This window comes from Taudactylus pleione, unplaced genomic scaffold, assembly GCF_031769625.1.
Source record: "Taudactylus pleione unplaced genomic scaffold, aTauple2 ptg000556l, whole genome shotgun sequence".
NCBI classification, from domain to species: domain Eukaryota; kingdom Metazoa; phylum Chordata; class Amphibia; order Anura; family Myobatrachidae; genus Taudactylus; species Taudactylus pleione.
In genome coordinates, this window is record NW_028284958.1 from 3606159 (window position 1) to 3629635 (window position 23477).

Below are 23477 nucleotides of genomic sequence, written 5' to 3' on the forward strand. Positions count from 1 at the left end.
GATATGTTTAAATTCCGCTTATTCAGAGATCAGGGCAGACTTAACATTTGAGAATCCCATGACCTTAATCTGTGCCCTCACCCTTATGGGAATCAAATATGAGGGAAGGCAGTAGTTTTACTGAGCTAGTTTTAATGGATTGATGTCCTACAGAAGAACATTTTTTGATCTTGTTTTAATAAGATTCAAGTATTTTGTTTACGATGTTTGATGTTCCATTCTATAGTCAAATTGTAAAATAAATAATGTATGGCTCTAGACTGAGGTACAGGGAGCTTCTACAAAGGTCTGCCACAGTACAACTTGTTCAACGGAAAAGTACTGTATAGTGATTATTATTATTTGTTCTCAAGTATTGTTAATTTTTATTTTTCTGGTCCATTAAGTGTATGCAACCAGCTGCCTTGATCCCTGAAAGGTTGTATCTCCAAGCAGCTTGACCACTTTAAGTGGTGGCTAAATAAAAGCATAGGCTTGAGTGGGTCTACCAAATGTTTTCTAATAGCGTAACAAAAGCCATTTGGAACAAGCACTGAATCCTTGGCCCCAGCCTTACTCCTCCCGCATCAGTAAGCTATAGAATGGTTATTTGTTGTGATGTAAAGAGTTTAGAATGAGTCACTTGAAGCATAAGTAGGAGTGGGATTTATCCGCATATGAGTCACTTGCTCTGATATTATTCCCTCTTCTCTGTCAATAAAAACATAAAAATCAGCCAGACATAGGTCAAATGTATAACATTAAGACATGGAGCTAAAAGCCAGAAAGTAGATCAGCTATCTTTAGCGTATGGCCTGATGGGAGAGAATTTAATATAGATACAAAGCTGCCCCGAAATACAGTAACTGAAGTATCCAAAGTGCAGCGAATAATAAAACAAACTTTTACAAATAGTGTTTTTTGTAGTCATTATACGTTTAATACATTTATATGATAGAAAACACAATAGGGGTTGCTTGCAACTTTAACAAACGGCACATAATAATGCCATTCTCTACAGTGTCTAGGCACAAAGAAGCACAAATGCAGAACTCATTCAGACTACAGGTACATGACGAAAACTGCCCTGGGTTTAACTGGCATGTAGTGAAAATGTCGACAATTATAATGTCGACACCACAATGTCGACTGTTGTGATGTTGACAGGCAATGTGTAAACATGCTCACAATATTGACATGTGCAATGTCGACATTGTGAGAATGTCAACATTAGGGTTAGGCTGCGAGTGGGAGGGTTAGAGTTAGGCTGGATCAAAATCTGACTTGGAAGTGACAGTCACATGGCTGCCAGGACCCAGAAGCCACGCTAGAGCCTCTGCAGCCGTCCGGAGCAGGTAAGTCACCATTGGGCCACCAGCGATGATATGTTGACACTCTAACATGACGACATTTAATCACTGTCGACGTTATGATTGTCATCATATCATACCACACCTGTTTAACCAGACAATCCAGATTTTCAAATATTAATTGAAGCCATTACTAATCATAAGGTGATGTACCATGGATAAATGAGGGCATTGTCCGTGCAGATTGGTGCATGGGGTTATGATCTATTTGGATCCAACTCTGTATTTTGAATAGTTGGGAGTTATAACGGCTTAGTTCAAAAGCAGTCTGTTCAAGTCTATTATTTAAATGCACAAAAGGCGAATTTAACAGGGAAAACAGAGGAGTGTTTTTCAAGTGACACACAAGGAGCAGTAAGGATGAATAAAGCTCAGCATTGACAGACAAGATACCTGAGTGACACAAGGCCCTGCTTCCCTCTCAGTACCCTGAGCTGTCTGTGAGAGTTAAGTGAATAAGAAGGATGCTTGATAAGGTGGATCATAGGAACACAGATAGGCAGTGCTTAGACATTACACAGTTCTACCCAGAGTTTATGGGCTCAGCACAGGTGCATCCTGAGAAGGGGCTACACACACATCTCAAGCAATAGGAAATCATGGGACAAAAGCAGGTGCAATAACATTTGCATCATGCATGTGCGTCTTCAGTGACCACCAACACGATACAAATACATTTACTAGTGCACATGGCAACTGGGATTTTGGGCCAGTATGTTTTTGATTTGAAAGCCACTTTTGCGGTTTGTAGTTCATGTCTGCAAGTTCAGGCTCTCAAAATGTTTCAAAGAAACTCAAACATGTTGGCTGACTTGTAGTAGCTACACTTTATCACATTGTTACAGCAGCAGTTGTTTGATTTGCACAGCAAGCATTTGCATGTTCAGGTTCAGAGTTCATGACCACTGTTCACATAGAAAATCATTAGTAAAATAGTAAAATGTGTTCTGTTTGCCTCTCTCAAATTGTATAGTTTATTTAGAAGTCATTGGTAGCTTTATGAAGAAGAAATATCAACTAATGTATTATTTTTATTTGAAAAAAATACTATTTTTAAATTATTATTATTATTTTCTACAAACAACAATTTATTAAATGAACCTTCAAGTTTTTCAGGTCATTTTCTGGGCAATTAGTCATTTATATATTGCACATAATACATTAACATATTCATTTCCATGCACTCTGTCTTATTTAGGCCTTAGCAAACCAAAAGAAAAGCATGTAGACAAATAATGAATAATTAAATGTATAAAGCAGCAAACATTTGTAGGAATCCAAGGCAAAAGCCACCTAATTCTAAGTATGACATTTTCCCTTGTGTTTGTGTTTTTTATTAATTTCCAGAACAACTTGTTTAAATAAATAATAGATGTGTATTTGCAATCACAGTGCTAGAATGTTTATTAATACATACAGTCTGCAATGGATGACTTGTAAAGTAGGCCAATAATTAAAAATTCAAATTATCCAAGAACACAGAAATATACTTTCCCTAAATTGCATGACTACAAGCTGGAGGAACGAAAGCCGAATATACTGTAGACAGCAACAGGATATTCAGTGTATTTGTGCTTGTTTTGCAGTAATGGGATAATGTTAAAAGTTACACATTTTTTACATTTGAAAGCATTGGTTCTAGAGTGTAAATAATAAAGTTGATGATAATTAAATAAGGTGATAAACAAGGGTTTTATTAAATTATATGGTTCTTTCAGTTTGGCACCATTGTCAGGTGTCTTAATGGGTATGTAATGCCGGTTGTCGGTGTGACTCCTGTCACAATACCGACAGCGGCATCCCGATATTTGGTACCCCGACAGGGGACGGTTAAGTATACTAACCCTCCCTCCTTCTCCCCCTAACCCTAACCTTCCCTTCTTGTAGTCTAACCCTAACACTCCCCGTTAGAGCCTAAACCTGTTTCCCCCCTTAGTGCCTAAACCTAACCCTCCCCCCTTAGTGCCTAACCCTAACTCCCCCCCCCATGGTGCCTAACCCTAACCTCCCCCAAAAAGATAATGCTAACCCGCTAACTTTCCTAAACCTAACCATCGCCCCCGCGGCTAACACTAAGGGCCGGGGCGGCTTACCTTCGTTCGGGCACGTGTCCTCCTGGATTCCGGGGTCGGGACTAAGTATTCAGTATTTTGACGTCTATCTTAAGTCCCTTGTCGGGATTCCAGCGTCGGGATTGAGACCTCTCATAACTACATCCCGTCTTGATGACCCCTGTCCATTATACTAGGACCACTGGTGGATCCCAATCTTGTTAATTACATCTAAAGTGTATGAAAATCTGGGGGGGAGATATCACATTACCGATTTGTTAATAATGTATTTTACATAGTGTACTATGTATAGGAACTATTTTGTCTCATTAAATGAATAGCACAAACCATACCAGCTCTGAGCTTGTGCACAAGTCTAGTCTATTTGCAGAATAGGAGTAGTTGTGGAGGACAAGGAATGTCCCTGAAAATACACCCTCTCCAACCCTTAATCTCATTACAATGTTCTCATTCCGCAAAATTACATTTCATTTCTGCACTGTTCCGTAAAAGGGAGACGCACTGGTGAACCTACTCTGTAAGTCATTTTTTATTATTTATTAACATTTATTTATATACAGTAGCAACAGCATATTCTGTTCTGTGCTTTACTGTTGGGTTCACATTAATAAAACAAGACTGAGCGGGAGATGTAACAAACCTTGGAGAGAGATAAAGTGGAGAGAGATAAAGTACCAACCAATCAGCTCCCAACTGTCATTTTTCAAACAAAGCCTTTAACATGGCAGTTTGGAGCTAATTGGTTAGAACTTTATCTCTCTTAACTTTATCTCTCTCCAGTGTTTGATACATCTTGCCCCTGAGTGTTAACATAAAGACAGAGATTTAAGAAGGCCCTGCTCACAAGTTACAGGGAAATAATTATTTCAATCTACCCACCTTCTCTCCTGTGCCAACTGCTATTTTTCTGCAAATGGAGCCATCTTTCTCTCCAGACCTGTGATTCCTGTAGACCAGGGGTTCCCAACCACGGTCCTCAAGGCACACTAACAGTCCAGGTTTTAAGGATAGCCATACTTGAGCACAGGCAACTTAATTAGTACCTCAGTTATTTTGATTAAACCATCTGTGCTTTAGCATGGAAATCACCAAAACCAGGACTGTTAGTGTGCCTTGAGGACCGAGGTTGGGAATTACTGCTGTAGACAGTGTGTTCTTGCACAAACTGTTGTGCACAAAAGGTCCAAAGATGAATTTGTGATGCAGAGCTGCCATTCTGCAGGGCGCCTGATAGTGAAAAGGGAACTTTTGTTCATGCCAGAGGCGCACACTCAAAAAAAGGTGCATGGTCACTTACACAGGGCGTTGTGTCTCCAGCCAAACTCCCTTCTGCGCCTCCAGCCAGCCCCTCTTCTGTGTCTCCAGTCAGCCCCCCTTCTATGTCCCCAGCCAGCCCCCATTCTTTGTCACCAGCCCCCCTTCTGTGTCTCCAGCCAGCCCCCTTCTATGTCTCCCAAGCCAACCCCCATTCTGTGTCTCCCCAGCCAGCCCCACTTATGTGTCTCTGCGGACCCTCTTTTTCAGCGGCCTGATGTGATGTCATGATGTCATGCACCGGGTCTCCTAGAAAAAAAAACCAAAACTTTATTGCACGGAGGTGGGGCAGTGGGCCGGGTGATGGGCAGGCAGTGGTGGATCGCCAACAGGGCTAATGGGTGGTCTGGTGCAACCCCGGACCACCCCTCAGTTTCGCTTATGCAGTGGCGCTATATAAATAAATGTTAATAAATAGTGTCCTGTGCAGTGACAGACACTAAAACACATATTGCTTAGTCTGTAGCTTTAAAGGTGTACTATCATAAAACAAATAATTTTTCATAGTGTAATAAAGTAATAAATTTTTTTTGACTTGGCCAATTTCTTTCTTAATAAATATCCAAAAAAGTTTACACATTATACATTACTATGAACTAGAGATGAGTGGTTTGGTTTTTCTGAAGATCGAACACATGTGAACATGGGACTCCAAGTAGAACCGAGTACCGTCTCGGGTGTATTTGCAAGTTCGGACTCTGATCTAAAAACCGGATCTTATATATTTTGGATTGCATGTAAGTCCCTCCCTCATGCTTTCATTTGCACTGAGGTGGTCAAATTTGACTGGAAATGAATGTTATTGATGTTAGTAATACTAAAAGAGCAAAAACAGATCAAAGTTAGATGATTTAAGCTTAATTAGAAATTTTTAAAGAAATCCAAAATTAAAATCGAACCAAAACACTTGAGGTTGGTTTTGTTAAAACCAAAACACAATGATAATTTAGAACCAAAACCAAAACACTGGGGCCTGCACATGGGTTGGGTACAGGATTCCACCAGTCAGGATGCCGTCGGTTAGAATACCAACAGCGACATCCCAACAGTCAGAATACCGACAGATTTCTGTAAGTATTATAACCCTTACCCTAACCCACCTCTCTTACAGCCTAACCCTCCCGTCCTGCAGCCTAACCTCCCCTCCTGCAGCCCAGGGCAGGACTGGCCATCTGGCAAATGCCAGAAGGGCCGATGGCCTAATGGGCCATTCCAGACTGAAACCCTGGCTGAGTAGCTCTGCCTCCCGGCGCACTGCACGGCCAGGATACTGAGAGATGGGGGCGAGCAGCGAGGCCATACCCCTGTGCCCAATCCAACGAGGTCTCCTCCCCTTTTTGGACAAGGATTCATTCCAGGGCTGGTCTAGAGCCCCAGTCCATCCCTGCCACAGCCTAACCGCCCCCAAGTGCCTAACCCTCCCCTTAACCTTAAGTCTCCCCCTGACCCTAATACTTACCTCCGCAATCTATAGGGATTCTGACAATCAGGATTCCGCTGTCGGTATTGTGACCATCAGAACCCTGATTGTCGGGATGTTGGCTACATCCCGTGTACACATCTCTACTATGAACTGATTTTTTAATATTAACCTAGCTATTGTCAGATTTGTTATAAATAGTGCATTAAAGGAATAGTCATCTGTCTGTGAATATTGGTTTATTGCAGTCTTATGTACTGTATATCTCAGCTTCTATTTATGATAGCGATCAATACCTTAATAATTACATTTAAAAAATATTTCAATAATAAGATTACCATAATAAATCTTGTATTATCTTTTCAGTTTGCAATTGTTCTCTTTTTATTTATTTTCGGAAAACAATGTCACCTAAGGCTACAGATAACGTGGGAGAAAAAAAAATCTAATCAAAGAAGCGTATAACAATTACTACTGCAAGTGGGAGGAAATGCAAATGGTGAATTGTGTGTAGAAAAACTAAAATCTCTTGAATGTTTCCTTCTTCTGAAAGGCAGACTATTGAGTTACAGCTTTAGAACAAGTGAGCTAGTCTACATATAAATCAATTACACAAAAGGCGTGAACATGAATACTTAACTGCATTGCAGATTACATACATGTTATATAATAGTCAAAAATAAGAAAGACACTCTGAATATGAGATGGCGCTGGTACCTAATATCTAATCTACTAAATACAGTGATAAGACAAGGTATATACAAAAAATACTTAATCCTTTGGTTTCGGGAATCTGTACCACAATATGATTTTCTTATGGTGATTTAGATGAATCAACCGTTACTCCCAAAAAGAAAATTGGAGATGACCATATAGGGAGAAAAAGAAGATGGAAAAAGTGTTACATAAACAGATACATATAATCCGTAATGTAATAAAGACAGGATGGTTAATAGACCATAGAAAGGGTAGCGTACCCCACTCACATAACAGTATAGTGCCCCTCGTGTTAAGGTTTCTTTTAATCTCTCAGGTGTGAACTCAGGAGTATAGAAATATGTCCAGCATCTCAAAAAGAAGATAAAGAGAAGGGCGTACCCCACTCACTTTCTGTTGGCGCTTGAAAAAGCATATAATGGTTTCTTTTCCAGATAGGTTTTCCTTAGAGTATCCACAGTAGAAAGATTATGCCCTTCTCTTTATGTTCTTTTTGAGGTGCTGGACATATTTCTATACTCCTGAGTTCACACCTGAGAGATTAAAACAAACCTTTACCCAAGGGGTACTACACTGTTATGTGAGTGGGGTATGCTACCCTTTCTATGGTCTATTAACCATTCTGTCTTTATTACATTATGGATTATATGTATCTGTTTATATGACTGTTTTATCCATTTTCTTGTTCTCCCTATATGGTCATATCCAATTTTCTTTTTGGGAGTAACAGTGGATTCATCTAAATCACCATAAGAAAATCATGTTGTGGTATAGATTCCCAAAACCAAAGGATTAAGTATTTGTTGTATATACCTTGTCTTATTACTGTTTTTAGTAGATTAGATATTTGGTACCAGCGCCATCTCATATTCAGAGTGTCTTTCTTATTTTTGATTATTGTCTGAGTGTGATGTTACTCATTTTACTCTGAGTGGTGGGTAGGCTGTAGGTTTTTTTGCGCAGTTATATTATATTCCCATTCTTTTACTCTGTATGTTATATAATAGTGTTTAGAGTAGTCTGCATCCATGTAATACGCATTTTAAAGTGCAGAAGATCTGAGAGAACTACAGGAATGACAGCTCCTACATAAACTGGCCAAATAACAATTTTCTTCATCTTCATAGAATCACCATAGCCCAGTAACCAGTGGAGCCCTTGACCATTTAATTACTTTATATATATATATAAAATTGTAACCTGCTAAAAATTATGTAATCACGTTTAAATGTAATGACAGTTGTTCTGACCCCTAACCCCACCCAGCAGTGTCAGAGAGAGGAGTGAGGAGGCAGTGGTAGAGAGAAACAGTGGAGGGAGAAGGGGAGGTGGGGGGGGAGTACTAGGGGTTAGAAGAGAAAGGGGGGTGGAGACAGAAAATAATAAAAAAAGCCAGTCTAGCCTGGTCATTATAGCTAATGTATATAGGAAGATCAATGAAATAGCGGTTACACGCTGTTACCAACATACTAAAACATGTGTTAATAAGTAAAGACCTCTCTCTCGCTCTCTCTCTATACATATATATATTAGAGATGTTATTCGACCCCCGTGTTTTGGTTTTGGATCTATTTCTCCTTGTGTTTTGAATCTGGATTTGGTTTTGCCACAACCACCCTTGTGTTTTGGATTTGTAATTTTTACAAAATTGATAAAATCTGCTAAAATCACATAGGTTTTTTTTGTTCCTACAGTATTATTAACCTCAATAACATTAATTTCCACTAGTTTCCAATCAATTTTGACCACCTCACAGCTCACAATATTGTTTTCATCCGGTTTAGGCCCAAAATTTGCACCAAGCTAGCAGGCTGACTAAGCTAAGCGGCAGCAGTGGGCGGCACAAACATGTGGCAGTTCAACTTCCAACATGGCACATCAGGAAACAAATGTTTTTATTATTCAAGAGGCCTGAGGGAGTTGGAGTATGTATGTATGTAGTTGAAAGCAGGGACAGGAAGAGTTGATTGGTAGTAAATTTAATTAAAGGTTTTGATTCTGAAGCAAATTTATGAGGTAGGAGGGGAGGCATTTACAAAATATATTTTACTCATTCACATCAGTCCTTGCCCCAGAAGAATCCTTGAGTGCTATGCCTGCTGCTGCTGGGAGTGGATTTTCATCCCAGAAAGGGACCAGAAAGACTACTAATAGTGCTTTCAAAACAATTCACTGTTAAACAATCCTTTGCAAAGATTCCACTTCACTAGAAAAGCATTTCCCAACCTGTACAGGGACATTAAAAAAATCTTAATTAGTGGTCTCCAAAATACCATTGTACGCACTGTCCACTTTACCACAGATATGTGGACAAGGCAAACAGAGCAAATGCAAGATTTAAGGTTTAAGTCTTATGTTGTATATTTCTTGAGAATCCTTGAGCACTATGACTGCTGCTACTGGGAGTGGATTTTCATCCCAGAAGGGATGAAGACTTTGTGTCTTTCTTCCCAACGTACACAGATCTGAAGAGATGCAAAGAGCTGTTGGTAAGAAAATTGTCAGCGCAAGTGGCACATGATGCAGCGGTGGCTTCTCCTTCAGTTTCTCCAGCAAGTGCATCTGCCAAGAAAAAACTAAACTTTGCCCAAAAAACCCACTGGTGATGCAGATGAGTGAACACAACCAAGTTTTTTTGTCTTGTGCCCTGGCATGAAAATGGGCTTTTCCTTATCATGGGCAACAACTGTTTCATCCACTGGTGCCTAATTCACACAAATAACATCCACATCATCAACATCCTCATCATCAACATCCTCATTAGCGTCAGCTACACAAATATCCTGCTTAGCCTGGTGCACTTCCACAGAAGCATCCTCAATTTCTATGTCAGCATCTTCACTTGTGCTTACATCATCTTAAGAGGCAGAACCACCAGTCATAACACCTTAGCCTTTCCTTGCCACTTCATTGGCATATTGCCAATTTTATGTCTCTGCAGCTAACTTTCCCTTTGATGTTTTCTTCTTTACCACTGTAAAAGATTGGTTCTTGATTTTAGATGCCGTGACTTAAACCCTGTAAGCCCTTGGACTTCGGCTTTAGTAGATGATGTAGATGGACTAGTATCATCATGAATGGTGGCACTGGCAGCATCTCCAACACTAGTATGTGGTTCCTGCTCTCCTCTCAAGTCTCAACTGATCGTTCTCCATATCAACAAACACGAATGAAGTGGGGTACAGCACACACGTCAATTTGTACCAATTTTAAATATTACACTATGGTATCAATGACCTACAGGGTCACAAGATTTTTTATGAATAAGAATAGAATAACACACAGTGCTGCCACTTACAGTGTCACAAGATTAGTTATGAATAAGAATAACACACTGCGCTAACACTTATGGTGCATACACACGGTCAGATTTGATGAACGATTTTTACAACGATTTGAACGATTTCATCAACGATGAACGATTGAACAATTTCTGACAGTATTAAAATTAATGATATAGTCAAAATCTGACTGCAAACACAGTTGATGTCAGAGATCGTTATCTGACATGCGGGAATGCGCATCGTTCGTCAATGCATGCCCTACATGTCAAAGATATGAACAATTGAATGATTTTTACAACCGTTATTCATATCTGATTAGAAAACTGACTGTGTAACTGTGTATGCACCATTAGTGTCACAAGATTAATTATTCATGAATAAGAATAACACACTGCGCTAACACTTAGTGTCACAAGATAACTTATTTATGAATAAAAACAACACACTGCATTAACAGTGTCACAAGATTAATTATTTATGAATAAGAATAACACACTGCTCTACCACTTACAGTGTGATAAGATTAATTATTTATGAATAAGAATAACACACTGCACTACCACTTACAGTGATGTCATTATGTTTTATATATAACGCATATTATTTAGCACTTTGTTGTGATCTTGTAGTCGGCGTGTAGAGTAATCATTTATTCACAATTGAGGAAAGAAGTGAAAAGTTGAATATTAGACTGCGCTACCACTTACAGTGTCACAAGATTAATTATTTATGAATAAGAATAACACACTGCGCTATGACTTATAGTGTCACAATACGTGGACGATAAACTGCGGTCTGGCCGGCAGTGTCACCAAACAATAAGTTGCTAACGCACACACACACAAAATAAAAATATATATTATTTTTTTTGTGGATTGATATATTGATATTAATCATTTAATTTCACTTTTATTTTTTTCACATTGGGGAAGAGCACCCCTGAATGAGACAACAGCCCCTTGAAGAACAACACAGATAGCACCCCTATTTGATGGAACACAAAGGACCCCTGCCAAGTGCGCACAGACCACCTGCAGAGTCACAAATACGTGGACTATAAACTGCGGCAGTGTCACCGTACAATAATAGCGCAGCTAAGTTGCTAACACAAACAAACACAAAAAAAACCACTTTTTTTTAAACTGGGAAAGAGGCAAGTAATTGCCAGAGCACCCCCCCTGGACAACACAGCACCCCTTTATGGATTGCAGCCCTAGCCTGATGGACAGGACAAAAACACAGCAACAGCCATAATTAATTGACAGGACAAGTGACACAGCAGCTGCAGCACCCACTGAAGGAAGCCCCACTTTATATACTGCAGCCTAAGCCCCTTTATGGACAACACAGCAGTAGCCTTCAGGCCAAGACCCTGACTGGACACACACACTGAGTGACTGATAGTGACTGACTACATCTGCTAGCTTCTCTCTCTGCAGCCGGAGTGAAAATGGCACCGATCGTCGGGACCTTTATATAATCAAAACCTATGAGAATCCGACAGTGGGAGCATGTTGTTTTGCCTTGTTTTAAGATCAGAGTCATGCGGGAAAACTCGGTTCTCACCTCGGATCTGGAAGTCTGGGTGGGTCCGGTTCTCAGAGAACCGGACCCGCTCATCTCTAATATATATATATATATATATATATTTTTATTTTTTTTTTATTTTATTTTATTTTATATTTTTTTATTTTGAGTATATATATTTGCATTTAGTGAAATAGAAAGGTGCTTTTCTTTGAGATTAGAAAGCACTTTCAGATGTAAGTTGGAAATATTGTCTTTGACTTGGATTTCAATAAATTACAAAATAATGTTTCCACACATTTGCAGATATTTCCTACAGGTTTGTAATTAATCATATTCACATCTGGTTGATCCGCATGTTGGCTGAAGCCACATGTGCCTAGCTTTACATGAAATCTGTCACGTTTTGGAAAGCATTAAAATAAATCAGTTTGCATCTCTTGATTACGTAGTAAGTATCTTACTTTCAATTGTAAACAGAAGATTGAAATCAAACATTTGTTAATTATTTTGTTGTTAGTTCGCTGTTTAAGACTACAGTAATTTTTTTAAAATATACTTTATTTTAATCAAGTAAAATAAAGATTTACAATATTTTCATGTCAATCAAACTCAGTCCAGCAAAAATGTAATTTCTTAGCCAGTTCTATAATTATGTTTTAGGCAAAAATAGTTGGATCTTTGGAAAGTATTTTTCTTATACATAACAATCTGTCAACTGGTGTTACTCTGACCCTTAAATGGTTGATAACAGGACAATAACATATAATGACACAACATATGAATTCATGTCTTGTAAATTTTAACATATGCATTCATTAATGATAAAATCCCATTTCTTTATGAATCAATGTGTATAGTAATTTAGGTTTAATAGCCAATAAGAGGTTTTTCCTTTTGTTTTGCTTCCTTGTGAAATCCCCCCTGTATAGCCAATAAATGTATAATTCATAGTAGTACTAACACTACAAGTTGTATTGTATATTCATTGTTGGATGTTGTTCTATAATGATTATACTTACTCACATGTGTTTGAGTATTTCTATCCCTCTGTTCATAATTCTCACACTAAAGGGCAGATTCAATAAACCATGGGACTTACCGCGCTGCTGCAGGTCCCCTGTTTAACACCCGGACCTATTCAGTTATTTGCCAATTTCCACACGCGGTAAGCCCATGGCTAACGCATGTTAAACAATAGCTCCTGGGTTAAGCGCCCGGAACTATGGAATTACCCCGTGCGGTAAGCCCCAGAGGGTGCATTTAGCACAGATTTTTCCTCGCAGCTCCTGAGGGTGTGAGGAATATTCCGCGTTAAGTGCAGACTCTGGGGTGTACCGGTCGGGAAAGCATCAGTAATTGAATAGCTTGGGACAGAGCTGCAGCCACGTGGTAAGCCCCCCAGCTAATTGAAATTGCCCCTAAATGTTCTTGTGGGGTTTTTTTTTTTAAGTTAATCTGATATTCATTTAGGTTTCTGTGATTTCATTAATCCACAATAAAAAAGACAATGTCATGGGTTCTAAATTAATTAATTTCCACATTGTTTTGTGATTCTCTCAGGCCCTGTGGCAGTGATTAGTGGGGAGGAAGATTCTGCTAGTCCCCTCCATCATATTAACCACGGCATAACAACACCAAACTCCCTAGATGCCGGACCAGACACTGTGGTGATTGGAATGACCCGGATCCCCGTTATTGAAAATCCACAGTATTTCCGGCAAGGCCACAACTGTCACAAGCCAGACACATGTAAGTATTACATTCATCATTAAACACAACAATTGTGCGCAGTATTTTTGTCAAAGAAAATTAGGCAGATGTTCCATAAGTTGGTATCTGAAAAGTCTTTGTAAAATTATTTATACATTACATTAGTTCTGTCATTGGTAAAAGTCATGAGTATGTTTGCTGGCTGCATCCACTACTATAAGTTACAGGTGGAAGCAGACGACAGATACAAGCAGGAATTTAGCTCCTTTAATTACTGCAAAATACAGTATGTGGTTTGGAGGTTAAGCAGTGTTTCTAGGACAACAATATCGTTATACATTTGACAAGTGGTACAGTGATCTGGGTTTCTGCCTGGAGGGGAAATAAATAATGTTCTGTTTTTACTAAAACATACATTAGTATAAGATGTTGCTCTTGCACAATGATTTTGTAGTTCTTCACCATCTTTGTTACATAAACCCCAGTGTCCTTCATCAGGACCAAAATCCCTGCTCTCCATTTCCATCTAATGTGTCCATTTTTATTACATCTGATGTAAAGACCTTGGTGTAGAAATGTAAAAAAAAATACTTTTAAATGTATCTACTTTAGTGTGTATACTGTAGTGCATATTTGTGGGGGTCCTAATATTTGCCTACACAGTATTTTATGTTAGTTTACGTAAAAAAGATGTGTGCGCTTTGATTGGTTCATCTTATATGCACAGTACCTCCTTGACCACTTGTAATGCTGGGCAGTTGGACAAGCCCCCTCTTTCTGACCTGCCCTCGGACACTGTATGTAGAGGAGAATCACTTCCCAGGCTTCCTTCCATGTACCAGAAGCCTGGAGCCATATTGTGCTATGAGCTGCATCCAGTCCTCTTCATTAGAACCGAAGGTGGATAATTTTTTTCTTTCAGCTAGTAATCACTTTAAACAATATTTCAAAGTTAGATTTTTTTTAATTTCTACATAAATGTCTGCCATTTCTTCTTTATGTTTACTGCCCTTTTCTTTACTAACACTGTGTTGTCTGACTTGTTAGCATATTGTAAAAAGTAATTCTGCTGCAAAAAAAAGTAGGACACAGTCTTGTCCAAAATTGGTGTGTTATGGTTTACAGGGAGTGGCCTGATATTTCTGATTTCATAATAAAGAAACTTGTCAGAAAGCCAAAAAGATACATCAAAGTTGAAGGAGGTTGTGGATAATAAATTCATGAAAGTTGCCTGGTAGACATTTGTGTCCTCCTGTATTATAATTGTTACTATTTCCAATTTGTAGACACTGAGGGCTCGATTCAGACCCGCTCACTAGATGTGTAAGTTCGTTCCCAGCATATGTGGCTAAGTGACAGCAAGGCAGGCGTTCGCACGAAAGGCATAAGCACGCCCACTATGTCTTGGCGTGCGATCGCTTTGTGTATGCAGATGCCCACCAGCCTGTCTTAAGATGCCCACTTGCGCGCGTCATCTCCAGGAAGTGTATGCAACCATCGGTACATCGGGTACCATCGGAAGCGAGCGCAGCGCTTGAGGTTGACTATACCCTACTGCAAGCACTGCGAGCACTTCAGTGTAAAATTCAACCAGGTGACGTGTACTATGATGCTCCTTCTTAATTATGCACGCCTCTGCAATGGCGTTAAGACGCTCAGGCACACCTGCGTTCGCATCTCCACTCCCCTGTTTCTAGTGGCCAGCCCCTGTAACCACCCACAAACGGCCTCTCCTGTCACTCATTCAGCTGGGCTGTCTATGCTCGGCAAGCATACGCTTCCCGATCGCTCGGACTGGTCCACGTACGCGCACTGCGATGCATGCGCACATTGCGAAACATCGCCAGCTACGAGTAAACGCTTCCTAACGACCGGATCTGAATCAGGTCCTGAGCTCCATAGTTGCACATTCTGAAGCTACTAACTCTTCATACCTATTAATTTTGAACACAATGTTGGAGATTTATCAAAGCTTGACGAGAGATACAAACCAATCAGCTCCTGTCTTTTTTTGAACACAGCATGTAAAATGACAGTTGCAAGCTGATTGGTTGGTACTTTATCTCTTTCCACTTTATCTCTCTCAGGGGGAGATGTACTAAGCCTTGGAGAAAGATAAAGTGGAGAGTGATAAAGTACCAACCAATCAGCTCCTAAGTGTCATCTTACAGGCTGTGTTTAAAAAAATGACAGCGAGGAGCTGATTGGGTGGTACTTTAGCTCCCTCCACTTTCTCTCTCTCCAAGGCTTAGTACATCTACACGATAAAGCTTTCAAAAATCTCCCCCAATGGGTCTGATTCTGAGTCGGATGCAGGTCCAAAAGCATGTGCTTCTCTCAACTATCATCAAGCTGCACATGTTCTGCAATAAGCAATCGTAGACTGCGCGTGTGCTACACTTGCATTTACACCTTCACGGAGTATACTAGAGTGTGTGGCTCACTCCGTGCATGGCCGGATCTCAGATGTGTCTTGCGGGAGTGTAGCCAGACACCCGCACTCGTTTAAGGCATGTATACAGAGAAATAATGCCTGTTTCAGACGGATCCTCTGCAATCAGCATGGAGTGAGTGCAAGTGCCAATACTTATGATGATGATTATGGGTGTGGCTGAGATAACAGAGGGATGCATATACATGAAGCCTCAAGGATACTCGCATAGGCTGCAGATACTTGCATTAGCATAAAACTGGCAGCTGAAGACCTCCGCATATGCTGGCACTTTGCGCCTGACTCAGAGCCAGGCCCAGTGCTGGAGGACATGGTACATGTCAGTCTAATACATCAGTATAAGCTGATATGTTACAATGTGTGGCATGTCTTCCTGATATTAATGGAGTGTGCACGCATGCGTGTGTGTAGATGGATGGATAGATAGATATTGTAGATAGATAGATAGATAGATAGATAGACAGACAGATAGATAGATAGATAGATAGATAGATAGATAGATAGATAGATAGATAGATAGATAGATAGATAGATAGATAGATAGATAGATAGATAGATAGATAGAGTAGAACACAGACTGGCCTACTTAAGTCTGAATGTCAATTTATTTGGGAAAAACAGCTGAATACATCACATTGATCAAGTTGCATATTAGTTCAGTGGTCCTATCAATTCCGTATTCTCTCCTTATCTGTCAATAGTACATCATTCTGTCATAAAGATTCTTTCTTTGCTCTTATGTCATATTTATCCTGCTTCCCAGCTTCTTTTTTAATAAAAGTGAATGTCAATAAATGTGACTGCGTTACAGCCAGTGAAAAGCGACTCCTTAATGCACTATTAATAGAATATTGGCGTGATATAGATTTCTATCTACCCTATGCTAACAAAAATTGCTTATGGCATACGATGACGGATGCTTATTTGTTTCCACTTAGTTCAGCGTAATAGAGCCAGATTTGAAATATTGAAAACAGGTTTATGGATGCTGATATTGGGATAGAAACAGCTTTGAACCATATCCAGTGGTTCAATTATTTTCAGCATGCGATGGTGGTCATTAGTATAATGCTGGTGAGAGCAGGTTCCTGAGGTTCAGCTTGTTGTATGTGCAGACATCTACATTCTTTTCCAGTTTTGATTCTCAGCAAAGAAAGGTATTGAAAAGAGTGTGATGCCACTTATCCAGAGACATGCACTGTGGGCGAATAACCTATCATTGAAGTACGATGAGAGCTATCATCTTTTTTTTTTTTTTTTTTGGTTTCTGGGTTACAGAGCAAGAAGATGATATATTACTAGATGCATTTGTCATATTATATCAAGATAAGAGGACTAAAATTGAAAAATGTGACCACCCCTACTAAAACCTTCATCCGTAGTTGTAACTTGTAAACTGGCGGTTTGGCGCAAAAGTACCGTACGTGATGTATGTCAGTGGCATTTCTATCATGGTTTTCATCTTTCCTCGTTAGCTCTAAAAACACCCCTTGAATACTATATATGTTTATGGAACATTTACCTACTTATACAGAACTCTACATAAGTATATGTCAAGGTGTTCCTGTTTTTGCCAACTAAGGGCCTGATTCATCACGGATCGCAACTGCAACAGCATACGTAATTCGGCCGATGGTGCATATTACGCACGCAGGTACAAAGCCATCACAGATGGAGTAACGGGACATCAGCGTTTGGGGGTGGTGAGAAACACAGGTGTGTCTGTCTGTTTGACCGCCGTTTCCTGGTCGTGATAAATTAGCCACTGCGATGGCATACACAGTTTGAGTACTCACTGTGTGCGACGAGAGTTGCAATTTCCGAGACAGGTCAGACGTGCTGTAATTTTGCATGAGAGTCCGATGTTACCGATGTGTACACGGGATTGCGAGGTCTTACGGATGTGCGAAAGCGGTAGTGGGCGTCTCTATGCCAGGTGAGCAGTTAGACATTAGCATATTTTCACAGCAGAATTGTGTGCGTAATCGCAGCTGCGATCACAATATCGATCCGTAGTGAATCAGGCTCTTGCTCATCCCATACATAAATAAGGTATGCCACTGCTAGGGCTCAATACATATAAATATAACCTAATGTATAAAGGGATGAGAGAGACAGGACAAATGTCCTAGTAGGACCTGCCTATTGGTGCGGCCATCACAACAGTGCACCCGAGTGCGCTTCCTGCTCTAATAGATTACTAAATAGATTCCTAAGGGAATGCCTGCGTTTGTGCAGTCACCCCCCCTCCCCGCCTACAAATCAGGGCGAGCTGTCAATCAACATCAACAGCTGCCCCGTCTTGTAGCGAGACCCGTTGTGATGGAGCTGCCGTCGTAGTATGGGTCTCAAGCATGCACACGCCGGAGGCGGCGCATGCGCAGTCGGGGACCATTGACCCGCTTGCAAGCGTTGTGCGCTTACGAGTGGGTCTGAATCAGGCCCTAAGTCATACATGCCTACCCTCCCGGTTTTCGCGGGAGGCTCCCGATTTTTCGGGTAACCCCCCGCACCCCCGGAAGGGTAGGCATTTCTCCTGCATTCTGCCCACTTCCTAGTGAAGCGGGCAGAATTAGGAGACTACCCATGGCAATCGCGGGCCTCCATGAAGGGGGCGGGGCTTAAGCTGTGATTCTGCATGAATCACAGCATTTGGCCCCGCCCCCTATGTAAATTGTGCCCAATTGCGGCAATGTTACCGCGAGGGGGTGGGGCTTAATGACGTGAATCATCAAGCCCCGCCCCCGTCTGCCCCCTGCTGCTTCTCTTACCCGGGCTTCTCCCGGGAAGAGAATATAAAAGGTAGGCAACCCTGCCCTAAGTTCTATCACTCAGAGTTTCTGTTACTGATGCAGGCTTGAATATACTGGAAATAACCTGCAGTAGTGGCTCCACAGGTGGGGTTGCAGCGCCGTCAAAAATTCAAATAGGGGAGTTACACCAACTGCCACCCCAAATCGCTGTCACTCAATTGTACTAGCTTATTCTAGGTGCAAATTGTATGCTTGAAACAGGAGTATTTATGCTTATGTCCAACTCTGCAGAACCAACACTTTTCTGTGTTGAAACGCCTTCTCTGAAGTTTGCCTGTTTGAGATGACGCCCTGTTATAGCACAGTTACTGCCCAGTTATAGCACAGTTACTGCCCTGTTATAGCACAGTTACTGCCCTGTTACACCTCTTCAGATGCAAATGAAGATGTGATTGAAGTGCATACAGTATGACTCTGCACTGCTTGTAAGTGTGTATACTCAGTTCTGGTGCCACATGAAGATGTGCTCTGCAAACAGGCGTATGTTCGAGTCCTAGTATTTCTAATTCTGCATTCTCCACTTTGCAAAATGTATAGAGCTAGGATAGGGACGTTTCATTCTGCTCCCTAGTGTGGTTGGGTTGGGGAATAATAAAGGAATGGTTTGGAAAGAAAAAAATAATAGGGGAATTCTTGTAGTAACACTTAAAGCCAAATGCTAATGGAGAATTTGTGCAAAAATCAGTTCCCAAAATCAGATTTATGATTGGATTGCGCTCATTTATATGGTAAATACCTTGCTAGGATTTTTCTTGGGAATTGTTTCTTTCTTTTTAGAAAAAAATATGCTATAATAGGACTTGCTTCACCAGGAACAAAAATACACCTGCAAATATTTTATAAGTTTTTATTTACTTGGGGGGAGGGGTTTGGCTTTGTTTTATTTTTCTATTTTGTTTTTCCCTCTGATTTAAATGAATAGGGAAGGGAAGATAGATCTTATATAAAGCTCCACGTCAATGCAGCCAATGTGCTAATGTGTGTACAAATCTCACAGCATTACAATAGGGCTCTGTGGTATAAAGAATAACAAAAAAAGGTCAGTAAGGGTTATATCACAGTTTTACATTCATGTTAAACTCGTGGTATTTGAAAGAGATGGATTTGGAGTTTAGGCAGACCGGTGTGCAGAAAAGACACACTCAGCCATCACTCGGCTAAGTCACCGCTGATCAAATCTTTGTATATTGTGCTTTGTCAGCTGTGAATAATAGCATTTTCTAATACTTCAAATACACAAAGGATTCCACAGCTGTACACCTTTCATTAATCGTGTGCATGATCCTTGCAAACAAACACTTCATAATGCCTTAGAGGAAATGGGGTTTAGATGTGGTAAATCTTTGATAAATACGCATCATTTAGGATCAAGAAATATTTGAAACCATAATACTGAAGCCAAGTAAAGATTTTTGGCTATGGTATATTTTATGCAATTCCTGCAGAATACCTAGGGGCCAGTACAGAAAAGTATTGTATGACAAAATTACCGCATAAAATAAAATGAGTTTGAGTAAAAGCTGCATGTGTAATCGACCAGAGGATTATAGGCAAATATGTTAAATGCCCTAAAGACAGGGCTGTCATACACTGAAGGTTATCCTATGGTGGTGGGTGGGGATTTTTTACATATGTAAAGACAATGGATGTGGCAAGTGTTATTCAAGGTAGCAAGTAACGGTAATCAACAAAAGTTGACAATGACAATTCTGACATTCATACCATGTCGGCATGTTGACAGTTATGTTGAAATTGTTTATATGTCGACAGACAATGTGTCGACATTCTCAGGTGAAATTGTTAGAACATAAGGGATAGGAAGCTGACAGGCGGGGTTAGGATTAGGCTGCCAAGGAGGTTAGAGTTAGGCTGCGGGGAAGGTGGGTTCAGCAATAAGGGAGGATTAGGGAAAAGAAATAGGGATAGGGAAGAAACACTCACCGGAACGTCAGATGATCACAACTCTGACCTGGTCATGTGACCACAGTCACATGACCACCGGGACCTGGAAGCCGTGCAGGACTCGCTGCAACCGCCGGGAGCAATGTAGATCACTGCTGGGCCACCAGGGACGGTATAACGACATTCTAACATGTAGATTTGATCACTGTTTACTTGATGAATGCTGACATGGGCAGCGTTGACATTATGACCATGCCGACTTGCTCACTTTAAAAAAACTATGTATATTTAGCTGTCAACTAAGCTCTATGATTTTTGTGAAATATACACATTTCTATTATACGCCTGTAAACCAAAATGACTATTATCAACATTAATTTATATAGCTACAGGATATACCAGCGTAAATCTTAGAGCTGCAAGTGCATTAATGTGTTATATATAGACAAGATCACCATCATGTGTTTTATTATTATACATATGTTACATTTTACTTGGGATTCAAAGTACACATGTAATAATATTCTAGACATGAAATGAAACCCATAGTGTTCAAAGTCAGTGCTGTCAATTAAATGCCGAAGCGCTGTGCATCACACGGGAGAGCCTCAGGTATCTCCATGCAGCACAAGCCATGGAAGATTATTATCATCTTTTATTCCTATGGAACCACAAGAGATCAGAAGCACCGTACATACAGATGTGTCCTTTCTTACTGTTGTTCAGTTGTGCTAAATAGCCCCTCTTGGAGCGCCAGGTCTTGTGCGTCTCGCAGTGCCAATGGTCTTTCTTGCTCAATATGGGCATCTTTTTGCATAAAAAAAAACTGCTGGGAGCAACAGAACTACATTATTAGCTTACACTGATTAATTTGGTGTGCTACATTTATTCATCTGTGTGGAACTGAGTCTGAATCTGTGTACAAATGGCTACGATGTGAGTGGCCGCGGCTTTTCCTCATGCCAAGTTCTGTTATATTTCATCTGCGACTTTTTAATGGTGTAAAACCAATTAAGTCCCCATTATAGTCACAGCCAAGTGTCTCTGGTGCCTGATTCACCACTGATTGCAACTGCGATTGCAATAGCGATCACGCATGCAGTCTCACTGAGATAGTATGCTAATCCAGTGTGATCACCAGTGCCAGATTAATGTCCACATGGGCCTGGAGCTGAAATTTATGAAGGGCCTAATGTGTGTCGCCAGGGCGGTGTGACCAGTGTTGTGTGGGTGTGGTCTACACAGGTGGTGTGGCCTGTGCTCCTGAGTGCCGCCTTCGTTTGCCTCATGTATGTATATCTTTATATATATATATATATAATGTATATATACACACACAGTATATACGCACACATGGTGGAAGCTAGGCTTTCTGTCACCTGAGGCAAAGACTCAGCTTGGCATCCCCACCCATTGGATAGTAGTCACTTCACTGCTTGAATACAGACGTCAGCATTGTAATTGTAATCTAATACCTCTTTTCCACTGCCCAAAATACCTGGGTTATTGCCGTGTCAACCCGGCAGCGGCTCAGAGGAAAAGGGTCCTAGGAGGCTGTAATCTCTCTCTGCCCGGTGACAGCTGTCACAGACAGCCTCCCAAATGACTGCCCCCACTAGGAAGGACCCCCTCCCCTGGTGCCCGGTTTGCTCCGGTCCGGCATTCAGGGTGGAGTTTCCGGGACTTAGTGATGCCGTCATCGCCAAGCGCCAGCACAGCACCCGGGTGCAGTGTGAACGGAATCGACCGGGAATGGGGAAGGGGTAAATCCCGCATCTGACCCGGCTTGGAACCATGTTCCAAATCCCGTGTCAGACCCAGGATTTTTGTTGGGGTATAAGTTCCTAGTGCATAACCAGAACTACTTCTGCTAATAGAGTATAAATTTAGAGGGATATGCTTTAAAAATAAACTAATATAACACTAAGGGGTCTATTTACTAAGCTGTGTTAGGAGATAAAGTGAAGTGTGATAAGGTACCAGCCAATCAGCTCCTAACTGCCATGTCACAGGTTGTGTTTGAAAAATGGCAGGTAGGAGCTGGTTGTCTGGTACCTTATCACCGTTCACTTTATCTAGGTAAATTATGAGTAGTTTATCTAATGATGTAGGGGCTTACTTTTCAAATAATATTTGGAGGATATTCCCCGAATACACTAGTTTTTGGGAACTACCCCAAAATATTAAGGATCCCTTGAATGTATGAAGGTTCTTCCATTTCCGACAGCAGCTGCAGCCCCCATATGTTTCTATGGGGCTGTGAAGCTGTCAGATGAACCTTTCACATTTCGGAGCTTTCCCCGATAGGATAATGGCATCTCCAGATGGCGTTATCCTATAGTAGCCTATGGCCAAAAATTACAGGGAGAGGCCACCTCAGAAATGGCCTCCGCACATGCGTGGTCTGCTGACAGTGCATGCGCAGGACGGCCCCGGATATAGAAGGGAAATTATTCATTTTGTGATCATTTCCCTTCTTTACACATCGCAGGGACGAGCTCCTTTTGGAGTCCCTGTTCCTGCAGTTGATTTGTTTGTACATTTGGGGGAAAGTTAATTTCTTATTGCCGCAAATAGTGGCGATAAGAAATTCTAATTATTGGGTCTGAAACCTGATATGCCCCATAGAAATAATTGTAGATCTTATAGTTAAATAAAAATTAGAAATGTATGTTGTGATGGCCTGATACTGGTATACAAATTACACACTTACGACACAACATATAAGATTCATACAAAATAGTCAAATTAAAAAAATTAAAATATAGTTAAAAAAAGGAAAAGTCCACTCAGCCACTCAATAGGATTAGGCAGTGTAGACAGTGCTTAGAAGCTCCTGTAGAACCCTGTTAGTGAATTATACCCTTCTCACAGGTCCCTAATGTATATGTAAAGTGCTCTGTAACTCTGGGCC

The 23477-nt window shown here is 40.7% G+C and overlaps 1 protein-coding gene across 3 annotated transcripts in view; it reads left to right on the plus strand.

Moving 5' to 3' along the window:
• The window catches only part of NTRK3 (neurotrophic receptor tyrosine kinase 3), a 700933-nt gene that overhangs the window by 462517 nt on the left and 214939 nt on the right, over positions 1–23477 (plus strand). For all 3 annotated transcript variants that reach the window (XM_088452662.1, XM_088452663.1, XM_088452665.1), the window contains one exon: positions 13247–13435. In XM_088452662.1, the coding sequence (XP_088308788.1) occupies positions 13247–13435 (189 nt within the window). The remainder of the gene's footprint in view (positions 1–13246; positions 13436–23477) is intronic.